General features: G+C 45.9%; 4 protein-coding genes and 1 non-coding gene across 5 annotated transcripts; 1 reads left to right on the top strand and 4 right to left on the bottom strand.

Moving 5' to 3' along the window:
- Positions 1–2,444: 2,444 nt before the first annotated feature.
- LOC112884153 lies at positions 2,445–3,473 on the bottom strand. The gene has a single exon (XM_025949505.1). The coding sequence runs from the start codon at positions 3,337–3,339 to the stop codon at positions 2,848–2,850; it is 492 nt and encodes a 163-aa protein (XP_025805290.1). The 5' UTR covers positions 3,340–3,473; the 3' UTR covers positions 2,445–2,847.
- A 981-nt stretch (positions 3,474–4,454) lies between these two features.
- Positions 4,455–4,528, bottom strand: TRNAE-UUC. The gene has a single exon. It is a non-coding gene; the product is annotated as a tRNA-Glu (tRNA).
- A 338-nt stretch (positions 4,529–4,866) lies between these two features.
- Positions 4,867–7,753, bottom strand: LOC112886833 (ribonuclease H2 subunit A). The gene is made up of 9 exons (XM_025952837.1): positions 7,633–7,753; positions 7,413–7,519; positions 7,103–7,174; positions 6,215–6,338; positions 6,051–6,138; positions 5,813–5,950; positions 5,643–5,730; positions 5,442–5,562; positions 4,867–5,317 (listed from the first exon to the last, which is right to left on the bottom strand). Exons 2-9 carry the CDS (start codon positions 7,504–7,506, stop codon positions 5,137–5,139), a joined length of 906 nt encoding a protein of 301 aa, XP_025808622.1. The 5' UTR covers positions 7,507–7,519; positions 7,633–7,753; the 3' UTR covers positions 4,867–5,136.
- Positions 7,754–8,393: 640 nt separating this feature from the next.
- LOC112886092 (replication protein A 32 kDa subunit A-like) lies at positions 8,394–11,072 on the bottom strand. Its single transcript, XM_025951874.1, has 10 exons — positions 10,845–11,072; positions 10,622–10,738; positions 10,389–10,486; positions 9,926–9,967; positions 9,740–9,817; positions 9,583–9,661; positions 9,399–9,494; positions 9,204–9,289; positions 8,881–8,949; positions 8,394–8,774 (listed from the first exon to the last, which is right to left on the bottom strand). The coding sequence occupies exons 1-10, from the start codon at positions 10,929–10,931 to the stop codon at positions 8,690–8,692; spliced, it is 837 nt and encodes a 278-aa protein (XP_025807659.1). The 5' UTR covers positions 10,932–11,072; the 3' UTR covers positions 8,394–8,689.
- A 2,822-nt stretch (positions 11,073–13,894) lies between these two features.
- Positions 13,895–14,593, top strand: LOC112884380 (proline-rich receptor-like protein kinase PERK14). The gene has a single exon (XM_025949759.1). The coding sequence runs from the start codon at positions 13,895–13,897 to the stop codon at positions 14,591–14,593; it is 699 nt and encodes a 232-aa protein (XP_025805544.1).
- The last annotated feature ends 4,988 nt before the right edge of the window (positions 14,594–19,581 follow it).

Below are 19,581 nucleotides of genomic sequence, written 5' to 3'. Positions count from 1 at the left end.
AAGAATTTTTCGAAAAAATAAAAAGGGGGGGGGGGGAAGATTGATATAGACTAGGCAGGGGTGTGTATGAAATCACAGGACAAACATTTACAGCAGCAGAAGATGACAACAATGCGTTTCAGGACCAGTGGACCACAATCAAATTCAAACCCATAGCAACAGCATCAGCAAACAGAAAGATTCCATCCCAGACAGATCTCACATGAAAGTCTGGGCCAACAAGAGTAGTACAGCGTTAAGGAATTCCCAGATGGGCATCCATTTTTGCTTTCAACCGCATTCATTCCCAGATTGATACATTACTGGTGTGGTGCAGTACAATCTTGATAAATAACCGTCATGTTCGCACCTGATCCTTATCAGTGTGGTGATTACAGTTTATAGCAACACTAATCACTTTGGCCATCAGTAAATGGAACTTCACTAAGAAATAAATACAGGGGAAAAGAAAACCCAAAAGCTGGGCAATAGTGTGTACAGGTAGCACATGAGTCACACACTGACTGATCAGGATTGCAACCACAAACGTATGGCCGTGAAGCAACATATCCCATGCAGAGTATTCCCACACGACAATGAGATCATCACATATTGAAACATAAAAAACAACTCTGAAATAGTCTAGGGAGTTGGAGATCTGTGAGATGGCATGAGCAAACCATTTCATTGGGCAGTGGTCCCCCAAAGTTCCATCGCAGCACAGCATACAGAGCCTTTTAAATTCTGATGATCACTGGATGAAAGCATCCAAGGCTATTATTCTGTACCAATGAGATGAGCTGGACCAATTCAAATCAAAATTATGAGCTGGACATCACATATGGTCATCAAATAATTTGGAGTCGTCATCAGCAGTACAGAATGGAAGATACATTGCATATTCAGAGCTGTTGGGTTCATAATGTAAACGCCCACAGGGCAACGAAATTTATAAGCACAGTTGCATGATGGAATCGAATAAAGGGAGATCGGTGGACCAAATCTTAGAAAGCGATATCGAATGGTTAAGCATAAAGGCAGTGTCACTTTCAGGTCGGCATCACTCCATTAACAGCCAAAGTATGAGCCTAACATTGCAGTAAAATAATGTATCTAAATGGTGAGTCGCTTTCTGCAAAACTGTTCCCATGATCATGATATCTGAGAACTGAAAAGCACAATCGAGTATATTCATAAAAGAACACGCAATGGAACCCACTCAAATAGATTTATATATTTGGGAGAGGATCCACGAAGTCGGCAAGTGCAGAGCAACCTAACGAACAAGTGAAATTATGAGTTTAACCTTCAACAACTGTCATTCACGAAAGATGGCTGTTCTTTTTGACCAAATTTCAACAGCATGACTTTGTCATGGTGTTGGAATAGCCTTCTGCTACAGTGTTAGCCAATAACATAAGAGACTATTCAAGAGCCTCAGCGCAAGTCAATCATGTATGTAACATTCAATTATTTGTTGGTGGCAATGTGCCATCTACAGAAATCTAACTAACTGCACTGTACAAACATATGAGAACTACTAACACAAAGCAACTTTTTGTTAATTTACAAATGTCATTAAATCGTAAGGTTTTGAAATGGCCCAAACAAAAGACTTTATGGCACAGGACATGATAGCAAATGCATGTTAGCTGTGTCTTGATTGAGATAATTGAAGGACTCTGCACACTTTGAATCACTGGCCAAGCCAATCACCGCATTCAAATTATAGGACCATTTCATAAGTAGCGCTACAGTATTACAATTGTGGTCCTCATCCATGAATAAAAGCGATGGGAGTAAATTGGAGGATGAACCATTCTTATAATCAAATATCTTAGCAACAAATGATAATTCCAATATCAAAGTTGATCTTTTTGACCTAGCACCAACTATTGCTGAAAAGGACTACAAATAAATCTAATTTATGGTCTTTTGAGATAAGTTGTACTCAGTAGAGATAAATATATTCTCACTGTCAACTCATATCGTTTCACCTTGAAATTAATTTATCTACAGTCTAGTATATATGAACACAACTGATGCTTAACAAATAAAGCCCAAAAGAAAAATAGCAGCCAGGTTCACATCAATTTTCAGCTTTCTAAGTCACTATGTTTGACATGAAAAAAATTGGATTGCACTAACTAGAGCCATAATACCATTTATCCAGACCAATTTTGATAATCTCTAAAACAGAGGAAGAAAAAAGTTTGCATATCAAGCACTACATGTTTCCATTATTCAGATGAATTTTCAATATCAGAAGCTAGAAATGGAAACATGCTATAGGGACAGACCTACTTCAATTAATTACAAACAAGGTTATCAGAAAAAGAGAACTAAACAAAATCCAAACATGAATTAAAGAAGAAAGTAATGGTAACATTCCAAATTCAACAATTCCAATTACCAATTGTCACTAACCACAAAAGAATTTTCTGTGAAATATAACCACAAACGACTTAATCTAGCATTTTTGTCATCCATTCTCTGCATGAATCACCTCCGGGAAGCTCCCAGTTCAGGCATTATTAGCAAGTAGCCAAACATAAGCATAGAACTGGGCATAATTCATTAGGAACTACATTTCTTAGCTCAGCTAACAACTAAATTCTTCTCAACACACAGCACACGGATTGAACAAATATAAAGGCCAAAACTTCCATATATGCGTGATGGAATGGAACAGCACCGTAATTAAGTCCTTGCTCACTCACCTCACCTCAAATTTTTCAACCCCTTGCTCCTCAGGGGATGAAATCAAAATAGCCGGACCGGAAACACATCGGGAAACAAAATCGCAAAGGGGGGAAAAAACATGGTCAAAACTTTATCGCGAAAGCGACGTGACGACTCGCCTCCGCCTCAGTCGAGGAAGCCGGTGCGGCGCAGGACGGCGTTGCGGACGCGGCGGAGGTCGCGGCCCTTGAGCGTCCTCCCGGCGCCCTCCAGCACCGAGCTGTGCGCGGCCGCGCGGCGCGCGACGATCTCGTGCGGCGGGACCATGGCCTCCCCGGCGTCCTCCCCCGCGCCGGCCTGAGCCCACCTACCCCTCCGCGCTGGCTCCGACGGAATCCGCACCGGCGCCGACCTTGCCATCCCGGACGCGGCCATCCCGGCGGCCTCCGGGACGGGGCGCGCCGCGGATCGGGCGGGGCCCCCGCCCCCGCCAGCGGCGCGCTTCTTCTTTTTGCCCTCATCCTCCGGGAGCGCGGCGAGGAGGCCGAGTCCAACCACGGACGAGGCGTAGGCGCTGGCAGGCCAGAGGACGTCGAGCTCGAGGAGGTCGCCGTCGGCGGCCGCAGCTGCGTGGGCCGCGACGGGGAGGGGTGGGCGGGAGAGCAGGAGGCGGTCCATCGCGTCTGCTCCGGGGATCACCAGTACGGCGGATCTCCGGCGATGTGGCGGGGCTCCGGCATGGGAGGTTGAGGTGGGCTGGGCGTGCGCGGACGAGAGGACACACGGCACCGGCGAGGGGAGGCGGGCGCCATCGAGCGACTGCTTCTGCTTATAGGGAGGGAGGGAGGGGAAGTTGTTTCCCGCTTTTTGCATCTTGGTCCTCTAGCTTCTACGGAATCAGATTCTCGTACTGCGGTTGCTTTGACCGAAGCGCATGGGCTGGGTTTTTTAAATTTTTGAGTGGGCATGGGCTGGTGAATATCTCGCCCATGTACCACACCACCACTCTAATAAGGCCCATTTGCAGATTTGGAAACCGCCCAGTTAGAGAATGGGGATCGAGTCGTTTGGTTTATTCAAGGCTTGATGGCTCGATCGCATCTTGGGCATCTGCTTCAGTAACAGCAGACCATGCGTCACGCGGACGCCGACGCCGGCATTGTCGGACCTCCCGCCAGAGCTCGCCGCATCGCCGGCATCGTCCTCGGCTGGCTGCTGTCCCACGCGGACCGCGTCCGCTTCGCCGCTGTGTGCCGGCACTGGCGCCACGCCGCTGCCGTGGATCAGTTTCAACAACGGCCACTTCCAGTTCAAGATCAGTCTCTCCGACGGCGAGGCGCACGCCCTCCCGGACCCTGCGGCCTGGCTGCATGCGCGCTCCGCTAGCTGCTACTACAGCACCTTGGGCGGCCTGGTCCTGTTCTGCATGCAGCGGTGAGGTGACTTGTTCGGAAATTATTGTGCACATATGCGCATTATTGCTACATTTGAGTATATTAAAGAAAGGAAACTTATTGGTTACTTTCTCGATTGTTCAATTGTTTAAATATGCATACACTTTCTAGATATCAGATGATTGTAAACGGAAACCAGAAAGACTCTGGTGCAATGGTAATGGTATCCTTAGATACTGTGCAATGCCCCAGGAACTTATCATGTTTATTATCAGCTCGTCAAACTGGGCAGCTGGGAAATGGCGAAAGAAGGAACATTGTTTTTCTGCTCACAAGAATGGGGGACTTTATTAAAAAAATGCGGGACGGGGAGCATTAAAAAAAATAAGCAAAAAAATGTTCCATTGCCGGGATTTGAACCCGGGTCGCCTGGGTGAAAGCCAGGTATCCTAACCGGACTAGACGACAATGGATCTGTTGTGAAGGTTCACTCAATAAAATATATTTATCCATTCATGTTGCTTAACAAACCAAGCTGCTAGAGTGCTAGTTGATCTAAGCTAGAGTCATGTACAGTAGTGGTAGTTGTTGGAGAGCATGGTGTGTACTGTAGCTAGTGTGGCAAACATATACTTTTGTACTTCTTCTATTGCATAAAAAATGTGATGATGGGGTTAGCTGAAATCCTTGATCCAGCAGCATAAAAAATTTTGCTCCCTCATATCTCTAGCACTAGCTCATTACCATGAGCTTTGCTAACAAAACAAACTTGTGGTAGCATCGAGTAACTGGTGCGGCGTGCGAGCACAAGTAAAGAGATAGAGATGGTCAAGACCATCATCATCTTCCATCCGTTTCCAATAGTCCTGATTTCCATCCCAGCCAAGTTACAGCCTACAATTCCTATCAGTTCCTTACAATACATGACAAACACCTGTCCAGCATTTGCCGCTCCACCAAAGTTTCGATCCATGACTTTCTACTTGATTTCAGAAGGTTGCTTTTCATTGTGCTTGCGAGTGTTCAAATCAAACTTCAGAAGAATACTCTCTACTACAACTAACTGCCCAGTTAGCACACATCATTGGAACTTCCTGACCAGCTCAAGATTGCGAGCCTGGAAGAACTTGCAACGGCCTTTTCCACTCGATTCGATCTCTTCAGTCTTCCTTTTGAAACCAGTAAAGCCTAGGCTAGAAAGCTTGACTTGTCGCTTGGCTCTTCCATTGTTAGTTGCATCTTCATCAACATCATCGGACTCCCTTCATGTCCATTCCATGTGGCACAAATCATACTAGCAATCAGAATCACAGTTTGCAATTCACAGAGGAAAATTTATTCAACAAAGAAAGCATGGGAGCATAAAAATTCAAAATTTGAACACACCATGTAACCTCAACTGCATCCTTGAAGAAGGGCGTGCAAGTTCCCCAACTAAAACGAACAAGGGTCGGGAAGCCAAATACCGGGTGCTTGTGATCTTCTAGCCATTGCTTTGTATCAGGGTCTGCACCATAAACTAGGATGTTTTTTAATGAAACAATCATATGATTACAGTTTCATAAAATCCCATACAATGAGGGTTACCTCCTGGATAGCCTGATCCAGTTTTCATGTGCATATTCAGAGCTGTTTCATCAAACACCCAGTTCCGTAAGGCCCTGTCCCTAGTGACCTGCAGTTGAACATTAAGACATTAGAACTATTTAAGCCTATATAAATGTAGTCACATGAGAAAATTTCATATGGAACATTACCTTTGCCACTATACTTGCCCCACTAACAACTGGGTAAAGGCTATCAGCTTTTTTGGCAACCACAAATTTAATGCCTGGAAACTTTTCAGTCAGCTTGATCCGATACTTCTCAGGATCCCCCACTGTATCTATATATACCTTTTCAAGGAGGAATAAATTACCGAAACACTGTGGTGGATAATCTTATATGGATAACTGCACAAGAGGTGCTTTTGTATTCAAGAACATATGCTCTTACTTCTGCCAGTAGTACTCCCATGTCAAGAACTTTTCTAACAAGGCCCATGGCAGAGTTATGTGATATTTCATTTAGATTTACTTTCGACCTGAAACAATGAGACTATTAATTAAGATAAAAGATCAAGTTTGCAGTTCACGAGGTACAAAGGTTACTAGACATACCTTTTTAACATTTTAGCAGATAGGTCCTTTGGACATATGACATCCACTTCCCACCCAATAGAGCTATTGACCTTTAAACTTTCAAATAGCTCCTCCCTTTGCTCCTCCTTCAAGGTCTTTGAGTCTGTCCACGAAGACAAGACCAATAGGCTACATTAGTTATCAGTCAATGTGCTAATAGCACACCTACTCTTGAACTTTTCAAGGCCCATGGACAGTAGCATATTCAACCTACTCTTTTAGATGGACCGTCCTACGATAGTAAGCATCACAAACTACCTAGATGGATTTAAGATTTGGCCACTCTAAAGGTTGGATTCATGCAATATGTCAGCATGCCACAGATAAACAGGCGCTGTCTCAACCACAACTCTAAAATGTCAGAAACTGATATTTTGCACTACAAGAACGATGCACATGGAAGCAGGTGCAACTTATGAGTTTATGGAAAAAAGGATTAAAGAAGAGAATGTTTGGCAAACGAGGGAAGCAAGAAGAGGATTGCAATTAGCACTTTAGCAGCACCTAATCAGGCTGCACCAAGCTCCCAGCTTTGGTTTGGAAAAATTCAGGATGTACCAAGAATAATATGTTCAATGTACCTACCCATGTGTTCATTTTGTCGTCCACAAATTTAAAAGTTCGTAACTATATGCATCAGCACTTGAAAAGATATGGTGTTACAATTACCAAGCTAACCCATTTCTCTCTCCAATACAGGCTCAAAGTCACAGAATCATTCATGATGTACTTGAAATTAAATTATATTTACATGTCTCTGGAACTAAAACAACTTTAACCTTATTGAGCTGTGCCTTGCAAACTAACATAGCCACCAAGCAAATCAGATTCAAAAAATAGATGAAGAAGGAAAAAAGTGAAGATGACCTGCGAATTTGAGGGTGGCAAGAGTGTCATTGTAAGACCGCGCACAGTACATGCATCCATACACCATTGGACCTGCACAAGCAGTAACAAGAAGTGAATTTGGGCAAACTTCATTTCTGCTCAAACCCTGCAAATACGTGTCCTGTTCATGGCATGCCATGAGTTCAAACCAACTACAATTTCAAGAAACATTGCATATTTCCGCGAGTGCTCATCTTAATTCACTTTAGCCTACTGAAAACTTGTAAAAACCCAAAAGGTTTCAAGCAACATTGCGTATTAACCAGCCAGTCGGGAGAGAAGTGTATACCAAGGACAGGGCCACGGCCAGCCTCGTCGATCCCCATGAGGCAGGGCTCCTTGGTTGCCCATTCTAGCGTCGTAGCCGCCGCAGCGTCCGCCATTTCCACAATTCCACTGCGTTAGGTAAAATACATGGTTAGATCCCAATACAAATAGCATACTTTAGGGGTTTGGGTGTTCGATTTCGCACAGAAGGATAGGAAGGGAAAGGGAATATGCGGACATACCCTCGGCCGGCGAAGCGCCCGACGAAGACTGGCAAGGGCGGCGCCTCTCGCCCTGTCGCCGCCGCTAGGGAGAGAGAGAGAGAGAGAGAGAGAGAGAGAGAAGGGGTCGAACTGGCCCACCCAGTGCACAGCAAAGGAAAGCAGGAGCAGAAGGCCCAGTTTGGCCCAACGCGCGAGAAAGGCCTAGCTTTTAATATTTTCAGTAATTCATTATTTCAGAAATATATTATGCAAACGCTACTGTTATGCAAACAACACAACGTTATTAGTAGTAGAGAGCTTCCAATACCTACCCTCCTCAAGCTGGAGTTGGACAGCCAGCCCTAATTGGGTTACTTACAAGGCTAATTACAGTAGATTTGTAACAAAATGCTCCTTCCGGACTGACATTTTAACGGATGATACAAAATGCTCCTTCCGGACTTACAAGGCTAATTGGATCAGTTTGCAATGCATGATTTTCAATATCGATGGAGAGGTAGCTGTGGATAATCACTTCAGTACTGTATTGTAATAGCTTAATTGAATCTTAATTTTAATTACCTCCGATGTCTTCATCTAACCCAATCTGATCCAGGCAAGACCTCTTGTTATGTGCTTGCACACATGGACGAATAGTTATAACTTGATGAATTGGTGGATGCAGGTTCAGGTACAAGTATGCATGATTGATTCTCGATTAGTTTGGTTGATCCATCCCATCCATGGATTGGTAACGAACGTATGCAACTCCCCCAGGCAAAACATAGTTGCTCCCTTGCTTAAAAAAGCAGCATAATAAACACCTACCACCCCGAGCCGAAGGGTTACTAATCGTCACTGTCACAACTTCATCAGATGATACAAATCAACCAATTGACACAACAGCAGTACATTTCCATAACCCATACACATAGGATCATCTTAGAGAGGTTTAATATCATCAAACAGCCTTCCTCGATAGTCGATACCATCCTTCTTCTTGAGTTGGTCAGTACAAGGAGGTGGAATCAGGTCTCTCAAACGATAGATAATCCTCTAAGATGCCACGTAAATATGCTTGATTTTGGATACAACTTCAGTCAGTGTAAGCTGACTTGTAGTGAAAATCATCGATTGTTGAGTAAATATGCCCAACATCCACATTATAAACAATTGCCTCCCTGCATAACAAACAAAGCCGTATAAAATATTTGCCACTGAGAATACTCTCTTCTTTTTGTGTGTGTGTGTGGGCACGCTAGTGAAAGAGAGGGGAAAGAGCTGTACCTTATCTTATTCTCAGGCAATTTGAACCGCTTGATTATTTCATCAATGTGCACCCCATGCTCACTCTCACTGTCAGCGATATAACAACAAATAAATCATAAATGAGCAACTTGCTAACCCAGGCATTGCAAAAAAATCACTTTCTATTTGTTATGTGAAAAGGTAATTATTTAAACTACGGATAGGAGATGGCGCATCATATTTTGGTAAGAAACAGATAATATGAGAAAGAAAAGGACAATCAGGTGTAAAAAAACTTTTATCTGGAGGGCTTAGACAAAATATAGTGCAAGGCAAAGGGAGGGCATGGATATGCAACTTACATGTTCGCTGGTTCACGGAAAATATTCAGCACCTGCGTGTTTAAATCAGTCTCGTTGGATCCACTTGCACCACTGGTCACCGGTGCCTATAGGAATCAGCAAGACATGATGAAATCTGAAAGTTTCGACTAAATGATCAATGCAATAACTGCAACCATAACTTACTGGATTAGATTTCAAATATGTTGAACTTACTGGATTAGATTTCAAAGATGTTGGCGTGCTTGATTCACTGAATACATTTGAGGCTGATGCTCCCATAGAAGAACTGGTTCGTGCAGGACTGCCAACCTACGGTGTAAAACAGAAGCCTTGTGAGACAAGCATGGGAAAGATAGCACCGGGATTTCATGGACCTTAGTACGAGAAAGGGTGACACCTTTAATTTAGTGTTCTCTATATGCATCCGAACACATTGAATGAAATGCAGCGTAACCTCATTGAAATCAGTTATAGGCCTGAAATAAAATCCATATGTCATCCATATGCTGAACTGCAAGAGTTGTTCAGTTTAAATGAATTTATTGCAAGGATACCTGATTGAGAAAGCAGTAGCGCGCTTCCTCTCTTGAAGTCCCTTGAGACTACCAATCACCGAGACATACATACCATTCCTTGATAAGCAGGATGAAAGGGAGAGAGAGAAAAAAGTGATGATCCCTCCACAGGAAAGTATGGCAACTAGGCTTTAGGAACAACGTAAAGGTTTGGCTTATACTTACTGAATAGCAGCAGTTTCAGAAGAATCTGAAACATCATTCACCCTGTGAAACAGAAACAGAAACAAAATAAATATGAGCAAGGAAACTGATAACTAATTGCAAATATAACCAACATAGTAGGCCATGAAGACCTTGGTTGAATGGTAGGGCGGTTGGCCCAACATTGAAACAGACCCTCTTTTCTAGAAAACAAGACAAATGGCTCTAAAGTTCACTAAGCATGTACACACCTGCATTGCATTGTGTTTAATCAAACAGTGTGCCCTTTACATTAAACTTCTACTGTGTTCCCCTAATGCTGCTAAAATTTGGTTTAATTATCAAGAAGGCAAATGGCTAAGGCTTGTACAGTGTAGTATCATCATAATCAGTATACATTTAGAACCTAAAGTTGCACCCTTGAACCAGAGAAAAAAAAAGAACATTGGAATTTAGAGGAAGTGATTCATGCAAATGGTCTCACCATCTAATGAAATCGAGGCGACCAGTGCCGTCGTCGAGCGTGAATGACACATCTGTCGTCCGCTCTGCCTTGCCATTGACCATCCCCACAAGTCGAATCTGAAAGGGGAACCGCCACCGCCGGCGGCCGAATTAACCGCGAGAAGACGTCCATTATCAACAAATCAAAACATGATGAAGAGGAAACGTTGGGAAATGTAGACGGAAAGATGAAGATACAGTTAAACCCCGTACATTAGCCGTCTCTACGCCATCGACGACGAAGGGAGCGCCCTTCTCGCCAGTGCCAGATTGCTGCGCGTCGGCGATCTGCTTGACGGTGAGCGGCATAGTGCTTGATGCGCCCCGCATCTGCAAACTCAACCACCGAACACAAGTTAGCTCAGGGGAGCAAGAATATTCCATTGCCAAGGCGGCCAAAGGTTGAGTCCCGGATGTGGGAGCGAGAGGAGAGGACCTTGGAAGGGGTGGTGGAGTCGGCGGCGGCATTCTGGGAGGAGGTGAACTGCGAGGGCGAAAAATCGGGCTGGCTCGAGGGCATCATCTTGTCCGTGGCCCGGTGGCCGTAGCCCGTCGGACCTCTCGCGCGGCCGGGATGTGTCTGTCGCGGCGTCTAGCGCTGCTCGCTGTGGCGGCGCAGCTTGCCGGCTTGGACCTGGAAGACGGGCGTGGGGAGCGAGAGGAGAGGGGTGCTAGGGTTGAGCGGTCTTTTCTTTGTTTTGGGCCGGCCTGTTGGGTCTTTTCTGCATTTTGGGCCGGCCTGTTAGGTCTTTTCTGCGTTTTCTCACGTTTAGCTTCATTTATTTTCATCTCTCTTACGGAGTTACCAGTCCCCACCTTAATTGAAGGCATATTGCTTCTAACATCCACATCCAACTCACATTTCTCAGGTATGCATGTCAAAAAACAAGGACTAACAGACCCTTTTTGTTGGGTTTAAACACCCCATGTACGCATCAGGGATAGAAACTGATCTGTTGAAGCAACAAATTGATCTAGTTCTTGCACATCATAGAATATGATCAATGTACTCACCTGCAACAAAAGAAATCTGAACATTCAAAAAATTTTAAGATACCGCCAATCTTCAGACTCCAAAGCATGTCGATCGGAGGGAGTGGAGTGGATGAATCCAAGAACGCTTCGCCAGGTAGAGGAAAGGGCAGCTGAATCCGAGTCGGAGTCAGACGAGCGCCGAGTCGGCGCGACAACGCTTCATCCGCGGCGCTCGGAACCTGACCTTCGTTCCCAGTCGGAATCATCGAATGCCTGTTCGATCGGACTTGGGACGACTGGCGCGGCGCGCGGCGGCCCTATATAACTCAACTTCCACGGCCGTAACTTTCTCATCAGCTCCTGGTCTCTCCGCTTCGTCTCCTCTGCTCGATCGCGCGGTGCTTGCAGTGCCTCTCCTTCCTTGATCCATGGCGATCCCTGTCGCCCGCGTGCACCTTGCCATGGCGCACGCAGCCCTTCCCGGGCTGCTCCCCAGCCCTCCCAAGTGCATGATGATGATGCCGCCACTGCTCCCGACGCCTCCGTGCGCCATCATCCTTCCCAGTTCATCACCTCCCAAACCCAGCCGCGCCGACGCCGCGGAGAGGTGGGACGCGCACAAGATCAAACCAGGCGGCAGTCCAACGTCGCCGTCTTCATCGTCAGGTGGCCGGCGTTCCTTGGACGGCGAGAGCAGCAGGCCTGGGCGCGCGTCCTCGTGCGAGAGGTGGGACAGCGACAAGAAGAAGAACGTGGTGGCGGCTTCCTCCTCGGCGAGCAGAACCAGCAGCCCGGGGCGCAGCAGCAGCAGCCGCGCCGACTCCGAGGAGAGGTGGGACGCGCACAAGAAACCGATGAGCCTGACGTCTTCGTCGTCCTCGGCGCGCAGCAACACCAAGGGGTGCGACAGCAGCAAGCGCCGCCCCAGCAGCCGCGCGTAGTCGACCGCCGCGCGCTTGGACGCCCGCAAGAAGCCCGGGGCGCGGCGGACGGACGAGCTTGACGACGGCGAGAGCAGTACTGGAAGCAACGACATAGAGTACTTGGACATGCCGCCGCCACGGCCGCTGCCGCAGCGAGCACTCTACGCTGGACCCGGATTCATCGCCTCGCCGGATCCGAGCATGCTTCCCATGCCATCGTTGATGATCCGCGTGGCGAAGCGCTGTAACACACGGGGGACGTTATTAGCAATCAGCAGCAAATCGCACGTACTGTAGCAGGGATGAAGCATTGAAGAAGATGATGTTGTTAGAAAATAGAAAAGTACTAGGAGCATGTACTGTTTGTTTCATCGGCGCTAATGGGATGGGGGTAACTCTGATTACCCAAAACTTACTCTTGCATGTTTGATGTTTGATTTCATGATTCAAATTTGTTCATCTGCCATCAATATGAACCGTGTACTGTAATTTTTTTACCAATAAATGGATTTATCATCATGATATACGTGTGCAAGTACTCTCTTGATTGGATTTGTTTCGATTTGAGCGTAAAGAATTCCGAGCATTCTTTGCTAAAAACATGGACTAGCTCCAGATGAACGTGCAATTTCACAATCTACATATTCATATCTGAAACATGTTGGAATGTTGGCCTACCTACCATCCATCGGTACGAGACAAGAATATATAGTGTTCAAAAAGATGATCTAAAGATAAATAGTGCAACAATATAATTGGTAACTCAAACTAGTTTTATCCTAGGTTTTCTTTCAGAATAAAAATAAAATTCGAGTTAGGTTTTATCCCGGCCTTTCTTAACAAAATAGACGGTGGGAACTTTAAGAACCCAGAAGGTTGCTTCTCTGCGGAGGCTTCGAAAACGTATTTCATTTACCTCTCTCCACACAGGCATCCGAGCAGCTGCGAAGTTCCTTTTTCATCGAATACGCAAGAGAATTATGTATCTTTATATTAAGATAGAAAGAGATGGCAATGCTATGCGTCCTATGTTTAGCTCACTGAATTTACAAATTACAATAAAGGTACAACCTTGGTGCTCTCCTACACGCCTAAGGGATTACTTTGCAAGTTGCAACTTGCTGCTTGCATTCCTGCCGGAAAAGTCCGAGCATTCCTTTCCTTCCAAACTTCCCGTGTGACAGGTGCAACCGAGCAGGTGTTGTACCATGAAGACAAGGATTTCAGGCACATCGCCGCTACCGCTACAGTTGTGGCTGTCTAGCACCTGTGGGTGGCTCCTCGCTGAGCTAGGTCGGTGTTGCGCCCACAGCAGCAGAAACCATGGCGGACGAGGTGACGTCTCGGAGAGAGATGCCGTGGTGCCCACGCGGCACGTCTCTGAATTCCGAACAAGACTTCGAATCCGACTCCGACAGTCCGACTCACCTGGTGCACACTGCGCGGATTCGACCGGCGCATCCGGCATGGCGGCATCCCTGGGCAGGCCTATATATCTGATGCTGCTACGGGCAATCGCCATCGCCTCTCCGCCTCATCTCCTCTGCTCTGCTCACTTTCACTTGCGGCGTTCTTTCTCCTTGGATCCATGGCGATACCGGTCGCGCGCGTGCACCTTGCCATGGCACACGCGGCTCTCCCGGCGCTGCTCCCGACCCCGCCCAAGAGCAAGATGCTGCCGCTGCTCCCGACGCCGCCGTGCGTCCTCGTCGTCCTCCCCGTGCCGCCGCCCAAGCCCAGCCGCGCGGGCGCCGCCGAGAGGTGGGACGCGCGCAAGAACGCGGTCGAGCCGCCGTCCAATAAGCCCGGGCGCGCCGACACCGCGGGGAGGTGGGACGCGCGCAAGGCCAGACCGGCCAGCCCGGCGTCGTCAGTCTCAAGCCAGCGCTCCACGGGCAGCACCAGGAGCAGTCCCGGCCGCGCGTCCTCGTCTGAGAGGTGGGACGCCGACAAGACGAGTAGTCCGCCGCCGCCGTCCAGCGGCGACGACCGCCCGAGCAGCCGATCGTCCTCCTCTGCTGCGCGCCGGGAAGGCAACACGCGGGCGATCAGCCGCGCCCGCGCGTCGTCGTCCGCCGAGAGCTGGGACGCGCACAAGAAGCCTCGGCCGCCGCGGGCCGAGGAGCTCGACGACGGCGCGAGCAGTACTGGGAGCAACGACGTGGAGCTGGACATGCCGCGGCCGCGGCGGACACAGATGTACGCTGGGCCGGGCTTCCTCATCGCGTCGCCGGAGCCGAGCATGCTTCCCATGCCATCGTCGTTCATGGTGCGCGTTGCAGCATAGCTGTAGTCAGGAACGGGGATGGCTTAGGGCTTAGGGTAGGGATGACTTTCCACTCTCCAGTGATCGTGGCGAGCTTTATCACGCAGCGTCGCAGTCTTGCAGACTTGCGATTGCTCGTGTTGTCAGAGCAAGAACAGTAGTTTAGCCCGTTGCCGACTATAAGAGTTTGCTATGTCATCTAAAGTTAATATTGTAGTCAACAAATATAATAGATTGGCTATTATGTTGGCTAAAAGAGTGTTGCGTAATTAATATTAGATCCACTTGCATACTCTCATTCTCTCACATCAGTCTGGGAATTTGTGCTATAGCCAGTTATGAGCTGGCTACTATCCTACAGCCAGCTCCTTCTCTCTCTTCTCTCTTCTCTCCTCCACCTCAGCATAAATATAATAAAATAAGGCTTATAGCCAGCTGACTAGATCCTATTGTACCTGCTCTTAAACGCTTGAAAGTTTGTTTTGCAGTACTGTGGTAATAACTTGGAACTTTACATGTCTGATTTCACTTGTACCTGATGTCTTGTGAACTGCCCACTGCATCGTGTTCAGTTTAATTTCTCGATTAAATGTGCTGACGAATTTTGTTCCACTTGTCTCCTCTCTATAAAAGTGATAGTAATGCTAGTGCCGATCTTCCTGGGAGTATGTTTTAATTTAGTCGCGCGGTCGCCCTGGACATCTCAAAGATCCTTTGCTGGCTCTTCCCGGATCTTTTAAGTACCTAGGCCCGGTTTCGCATCTCCGAGACCAGTCAGATCCGAGACTAATCAGGGTCTTGTAACTTATTTCTTCTTCCTCTCAGTAAAATACGTGTTCAGACACTGGGATCAGTTCTTGTTTGTATACGAAAAGAAACTGAGAAGAAAATGGAGTAACCTAACCATCATTCAGTTCAGTATAGCGCAAGAGAAGTGTTTCAAAATGAATCGTAACGTGCAATGCAATTAGTGGTAGGCGAGTTTGGTTTAGATCTCGTTTCGATTCAAATGCTAATGGATGAAAGTGCTAAGTTTTAGCACTACCTCATCTAAACGGAAGTGCTAATGGAGTAGACTAAATTTTAGTTAAGACTTAAATACTATAGCATATGTGTAAATGTTAATATATGCTAAAGTTTAGCACTCAGTTTTAACTTCTCCAGACAAATCCTTAGTCGTTCGCTGTGGACATTTGGAGCTCCCGTGCTCGTCCATGGCCACCTTTCTGATCCAGCAGAAGCTCAAAACATCTCTAGTGTGGATGATCGAACAGAATTACAACAGTGGATAAAATCCTCGTAACTTCGCCATCATCGTTTCGACATGAACTCGTGTAGCTACTTGTTACTAATTAGAAGTATTAAACGTATACAAATAATAAAATTAATTGCATAACCTCTAGACTAATTCACGAGACGTATCTATTAAGGCTAATTAATCTATGATTATCCCATATGATACTACAGTAAAGTAAATATGTACTAATTATGGATTAATTAGGTTTAATAGATTCGTCTCACGAATTAGCCCTAGCCTTCTGCAATTAGTTTGCAATTAGTTTTATAATTAGCTTATATTTAGTCCTCCTAATTAGCATCGAAACATCCCCTAAATTTTTGCCCTTACCATCCAAACACAGAATTCGGGTGGTGAATTAGAGCAACTTTAGTGTATAATCTTTTTCCATGCTGCTAGCCTAAATGATGCAACACTGGTCTGATCTTACGATAGGTATGATAGATTCTATTGGTGGAGAACTCGAGTTGGCGATCCGGAAATCTAATCAGACACGATTTGAACCCCTGCAACCGTTACATTGCTGCTCCGTTGACTATCAACCAAGCACAACTCGATTGACCTCGCCAAGAAGGCTTTTTCCTACAAGCGAATCGAAGAACACAAACAAGAAAAAGCACGCAATCTGAAATTGCAGATTGTACGAAGCAAAGACAAATATTGGGTTCAAGCTCTGATCACAAAGGGACTATTCGCCACAGTGGTGAAGAGCAAGAATAGGACCCTAATTCACAGCAAAAGGACTCGACATCACAGTTACAATGAAGATATCTGTTTCTTAATGGAAAACTAGAACTAAACAAAATCTCAAACCCCAATATGGTGGCTGCTACTGAGTTTATACCGAAGGAAGGACGTCATAGGGTTGAGGGTGACCAGGTGGGGGCATCCTATGTGACATCCAGGTAATAAAGGATATAGACTCTAAGCTCTAGTGTAAAGTAGGCATGTTTGATATGGGTAGTACAAAGGGATAGGAGTGTATTTGTAATTCCTATGCAATATAGGTTTCTAAGTGCAAGGTGTGTGGATTGGAAGGTAGCTTAGAAACCTAGGGGAATATAATATTAGGTGTTAATTTTATGTTAGCATAAGGAAAAATAAGCCCTTAAGTAAAAATAGGGGCCTATTTGTAAATAAACATAAGCCATAGTGTCTTTTATGCAAAATGACTGTAGAATAAAAGTAACTTTCATGTTTACCTGAGGGCCTACTTGTAAAAAGTACTTGTCATCATGATATTTCATGAATGTTTGCAAATATGTCAAAAATTTGATCAAAACTTTGTTTGGTAAGGACAGGGGTAATTTAAATTCTACCCTATTCAAAATTCAACATGTAATGTTGCAAACTTTGAGTTTTTGAATTTGAGTCCTAAAGCAAGTTTGTAGAGCTTGAAAAACTCTACAACTTTCATTTTGGACTTTTTCTCATTTGATCTTTAGATCAGTGAGAATTTTTAGTTTACTGAGAGACCCCTAAGCTTTCAAAGTTTTCCAAATCAGCCCTTGGACTTTCCCCCTTCTTCTACCTCTGCACACCCTCTGCTCCCTCTGCTTCTGCTCTGCCGCCGACGAAGACCCTTTCCCCCTGGCCTGCTCTGCCCTCGCCGCCGTTCATCTCTGGCCTGCTCTCTTCCCCACGCGTCACCCTACTCCTGGCCGCCGCCGTAGCCCCTCCCCGCTGTCCTCTTCTGTGCGTGCCACGGCTGCCCGAACGCCCGTCGGCCGCCACCGCATCGCCGCCGTGGAGCACCCCCGGGCAAGCCCTGAAGCTCTTATCTTTCGCGCGCACTAACACCGCCAGCATCTCTACATCCTGTTCCCCCGATTTCCTTGGCATTTCCTAAGCACCCAACCCACATCCCGCAGTCGCCTCTCCCTCCCAACTCCGGCCGCGCTCGGCATCGCCGTGGGCAGCCACCACCAAGCACTCCGCGCCCCCATCGACCCCCGTAGCAACTTCCCCGTGCCCTACTGATGCTCGCCAACCCCTCGGTGCTCCCCAATTTTGGTCGGAACCTAGTTACCGACAAAGCACCGCCGCCGCCGCCTCGGCCTCACCGTGGAACCCCATCTTCCGGCCTCCCCTAACCCCAATTGACCCTGTCCTGAGCTTTCTCACTTCACCAGGAAGCTTTTCGACCTTTCCACCGTCACCCAAGAGCACCGGAGTGCTGTCCTCGACGTTGCTCCCCACCGCCGGCCGCCGGTCTTAGTCGTGCCACTGCTACAAGCTTCCCCACACGAATTCCCGGTGCCTACAGGTGCACAAGAGCTCACTGTTGCCTTTCCTCCCCTTGTCCCTAGCCGCCGGTGATCACCGACGACAGGACATGCCGGTCAAATGTCACGTGTTCTCTTTGACTGAAGCTAGGGACTTTGGGTTAGAAGGAGCTAAAGCCTGAGGGGCTGTTTGTAAACCAATAGACTCAGAGGAATAGTGCTGACCAGGGACCTCTGTGTAAGAGTTTTTGTTATTTCATGTGAGTAGTGCTGCTGGCTTGTAAAATCAATAGAAAATAGTAGGAAATTCCAAAAATTGCAAAACTAGTTTTGTTGGAAACTAGATGTTAAACTCTACAACTTCTATTAAGTAAGTTTGGTATGAAGCTAAATATTTTTGAATCTATTTTAAATCTAAGATAAGGGGGTTTAATATGCATAGCTCCTACATATTAACTTTGTTAATAATGATTTTTGGTATACAAATTCTATAGATTATGTATGAACTAGTATAGAATTTTCAAACCTATTCTTATTTTGTAACTTGAGTTCTTTTAAAATTTAGACATTTCAATTTAATTTATACTAGGATTAGTTAAACATGTCTATTAAAGCTTAGTTAATTAGATCTCTTTGTCATAATCCATTAAGTATGCAGTTGATCTATATTTAAATTTTCAAAACTTTATAACTTTATTTACCCAAGATTTACATTCAAATTTGAATTTGAATTTAAACTTGAAAAATTTTAATTCTTGTCTTCAAATTAAATCCATACTATAATCATAAGTTGAATATCAATGATAATTCAAGGCTAAAACCCTTTTTGGTTTCATGAGTTCTTGAATATTACCTTTTAATTATAACTTTGTTATGAAATAAGATAAAAGAGTGTGCATTCTTTAATTTTATATCCTTGCATATCATGTAGACCCGACTACTCTTGCCAACGGTGATTACGAGCTGATCGCGGACCCAGCCGAGGAAATTCCTGCAGACTCAGGAGACGCCGTCGAGGGTCTAACTGAAGCTCCGAACCAAAGTTCGGAAAACCTTGACCCTACTGCCCCCAACCCTACACAAGAAGGCAAGCCCTGGACATAATCCACTATTTTAATTACACTGCAATCTATATCTATTTACGTATTCTATGCATTAAGTTCTTAGGAATTGCTTGAAACCCTAGTTGCATTTCCCTAGGAACCAATGTATTGAAAATTAGCACTTGAGTCCGACTAGCTGCTATGCTAATACGACCGGTAGAAGTCGGGTGATTCCCTGTCACTCGCACGATATAGGAGTTGTAATGTTTACATTCCTGTTATCATTATAAGAAGGACGGACGGGAGTTTTGTGAGATATCATGGTTGAGATGATACCCCGTCTGTGTTGTTGAATTTGATAAGGTCGCAGTGTGTGGTAGTGCGGGTTAAGCGTTTTAAAGTACTAACCACATGCCACGAAATATGGTAAGCGGTAAGCCTAGT

The sequence above is a fragment of the Panicum hallii genome, chromosome 3, assembly GCF_002211085.1.
Source record: "Panicum hallii strain FIL2 chromosome 3, PHallii_v3.1, whole genome shotgun sequence".
NCBI classification, from domain to species: Eukaryota; Viridiplantae; Streptophyta; class Magnoliopsida; order Poales; family Poaceae; genus Panicum; species Panicum hallii.
The sequence above is the reverse complement of the archived record's forward strand: the minus strand, read 5'-3'. Positions and strand labels throughout refer to the sequence as shown.

Coding starts and splice junctions, on each gene's coding strand:
- LOC112884153 (XM_025949505.1), bottom strand. CDS start 3,339: ATGGACCGCCTCCTGCTCTCCCGCCCACCCCTCCCCGTCGCGGCCCAC.
- LOC112886833 (XM_025952837.1), bottom strand. CDS start 7,506: ATGGCGGACGCTGCGGCGGCTACGACGCTAGAATGGGCAACCAAGGAG. Junction 7,175..7,412: donor TGGCCGTGGCCCTGTCCTTG/GTATACACTTCT, acceptor CTGCTTGTGCAG/GTCCAATGGTGTATGGATGC. Junction 5,731..5,812: donor GGGCAAGTATAGTGGCAAAG/GTAATGTTCCAT, acceptor GTTCAACTGCAG/GTCACTAGGGACAGGGCCTT.
- LOC112886092 (XM_025951874.1), bottom strand. CDS start 10,931: ATGATGCCCTCGAGCCAGCCCGATTTTTCGCCCTCGCAGTTCACCTCC. Junction 9,818..9,925: donor TCTGAAACTGCTGCTATTCA/GTAAGTATAAGC, acceptor CTGCTTATCAAG/GAATGGTATGTATGTCTCGG. Junction 9,290..9,398: donor CATCTTTGAAATCTAATCCA/GTAAGTTCAACA, acceptor TGATTCCTATAG/GCACCGGTGACCAGTGGTGC.
- LOC112884380 (XM_025949759.1), top strand. CDS start 13,895: ATGGCGATACCGGTCGCGCGCGTGCACCTTGCCATGGCACACGCGGCT.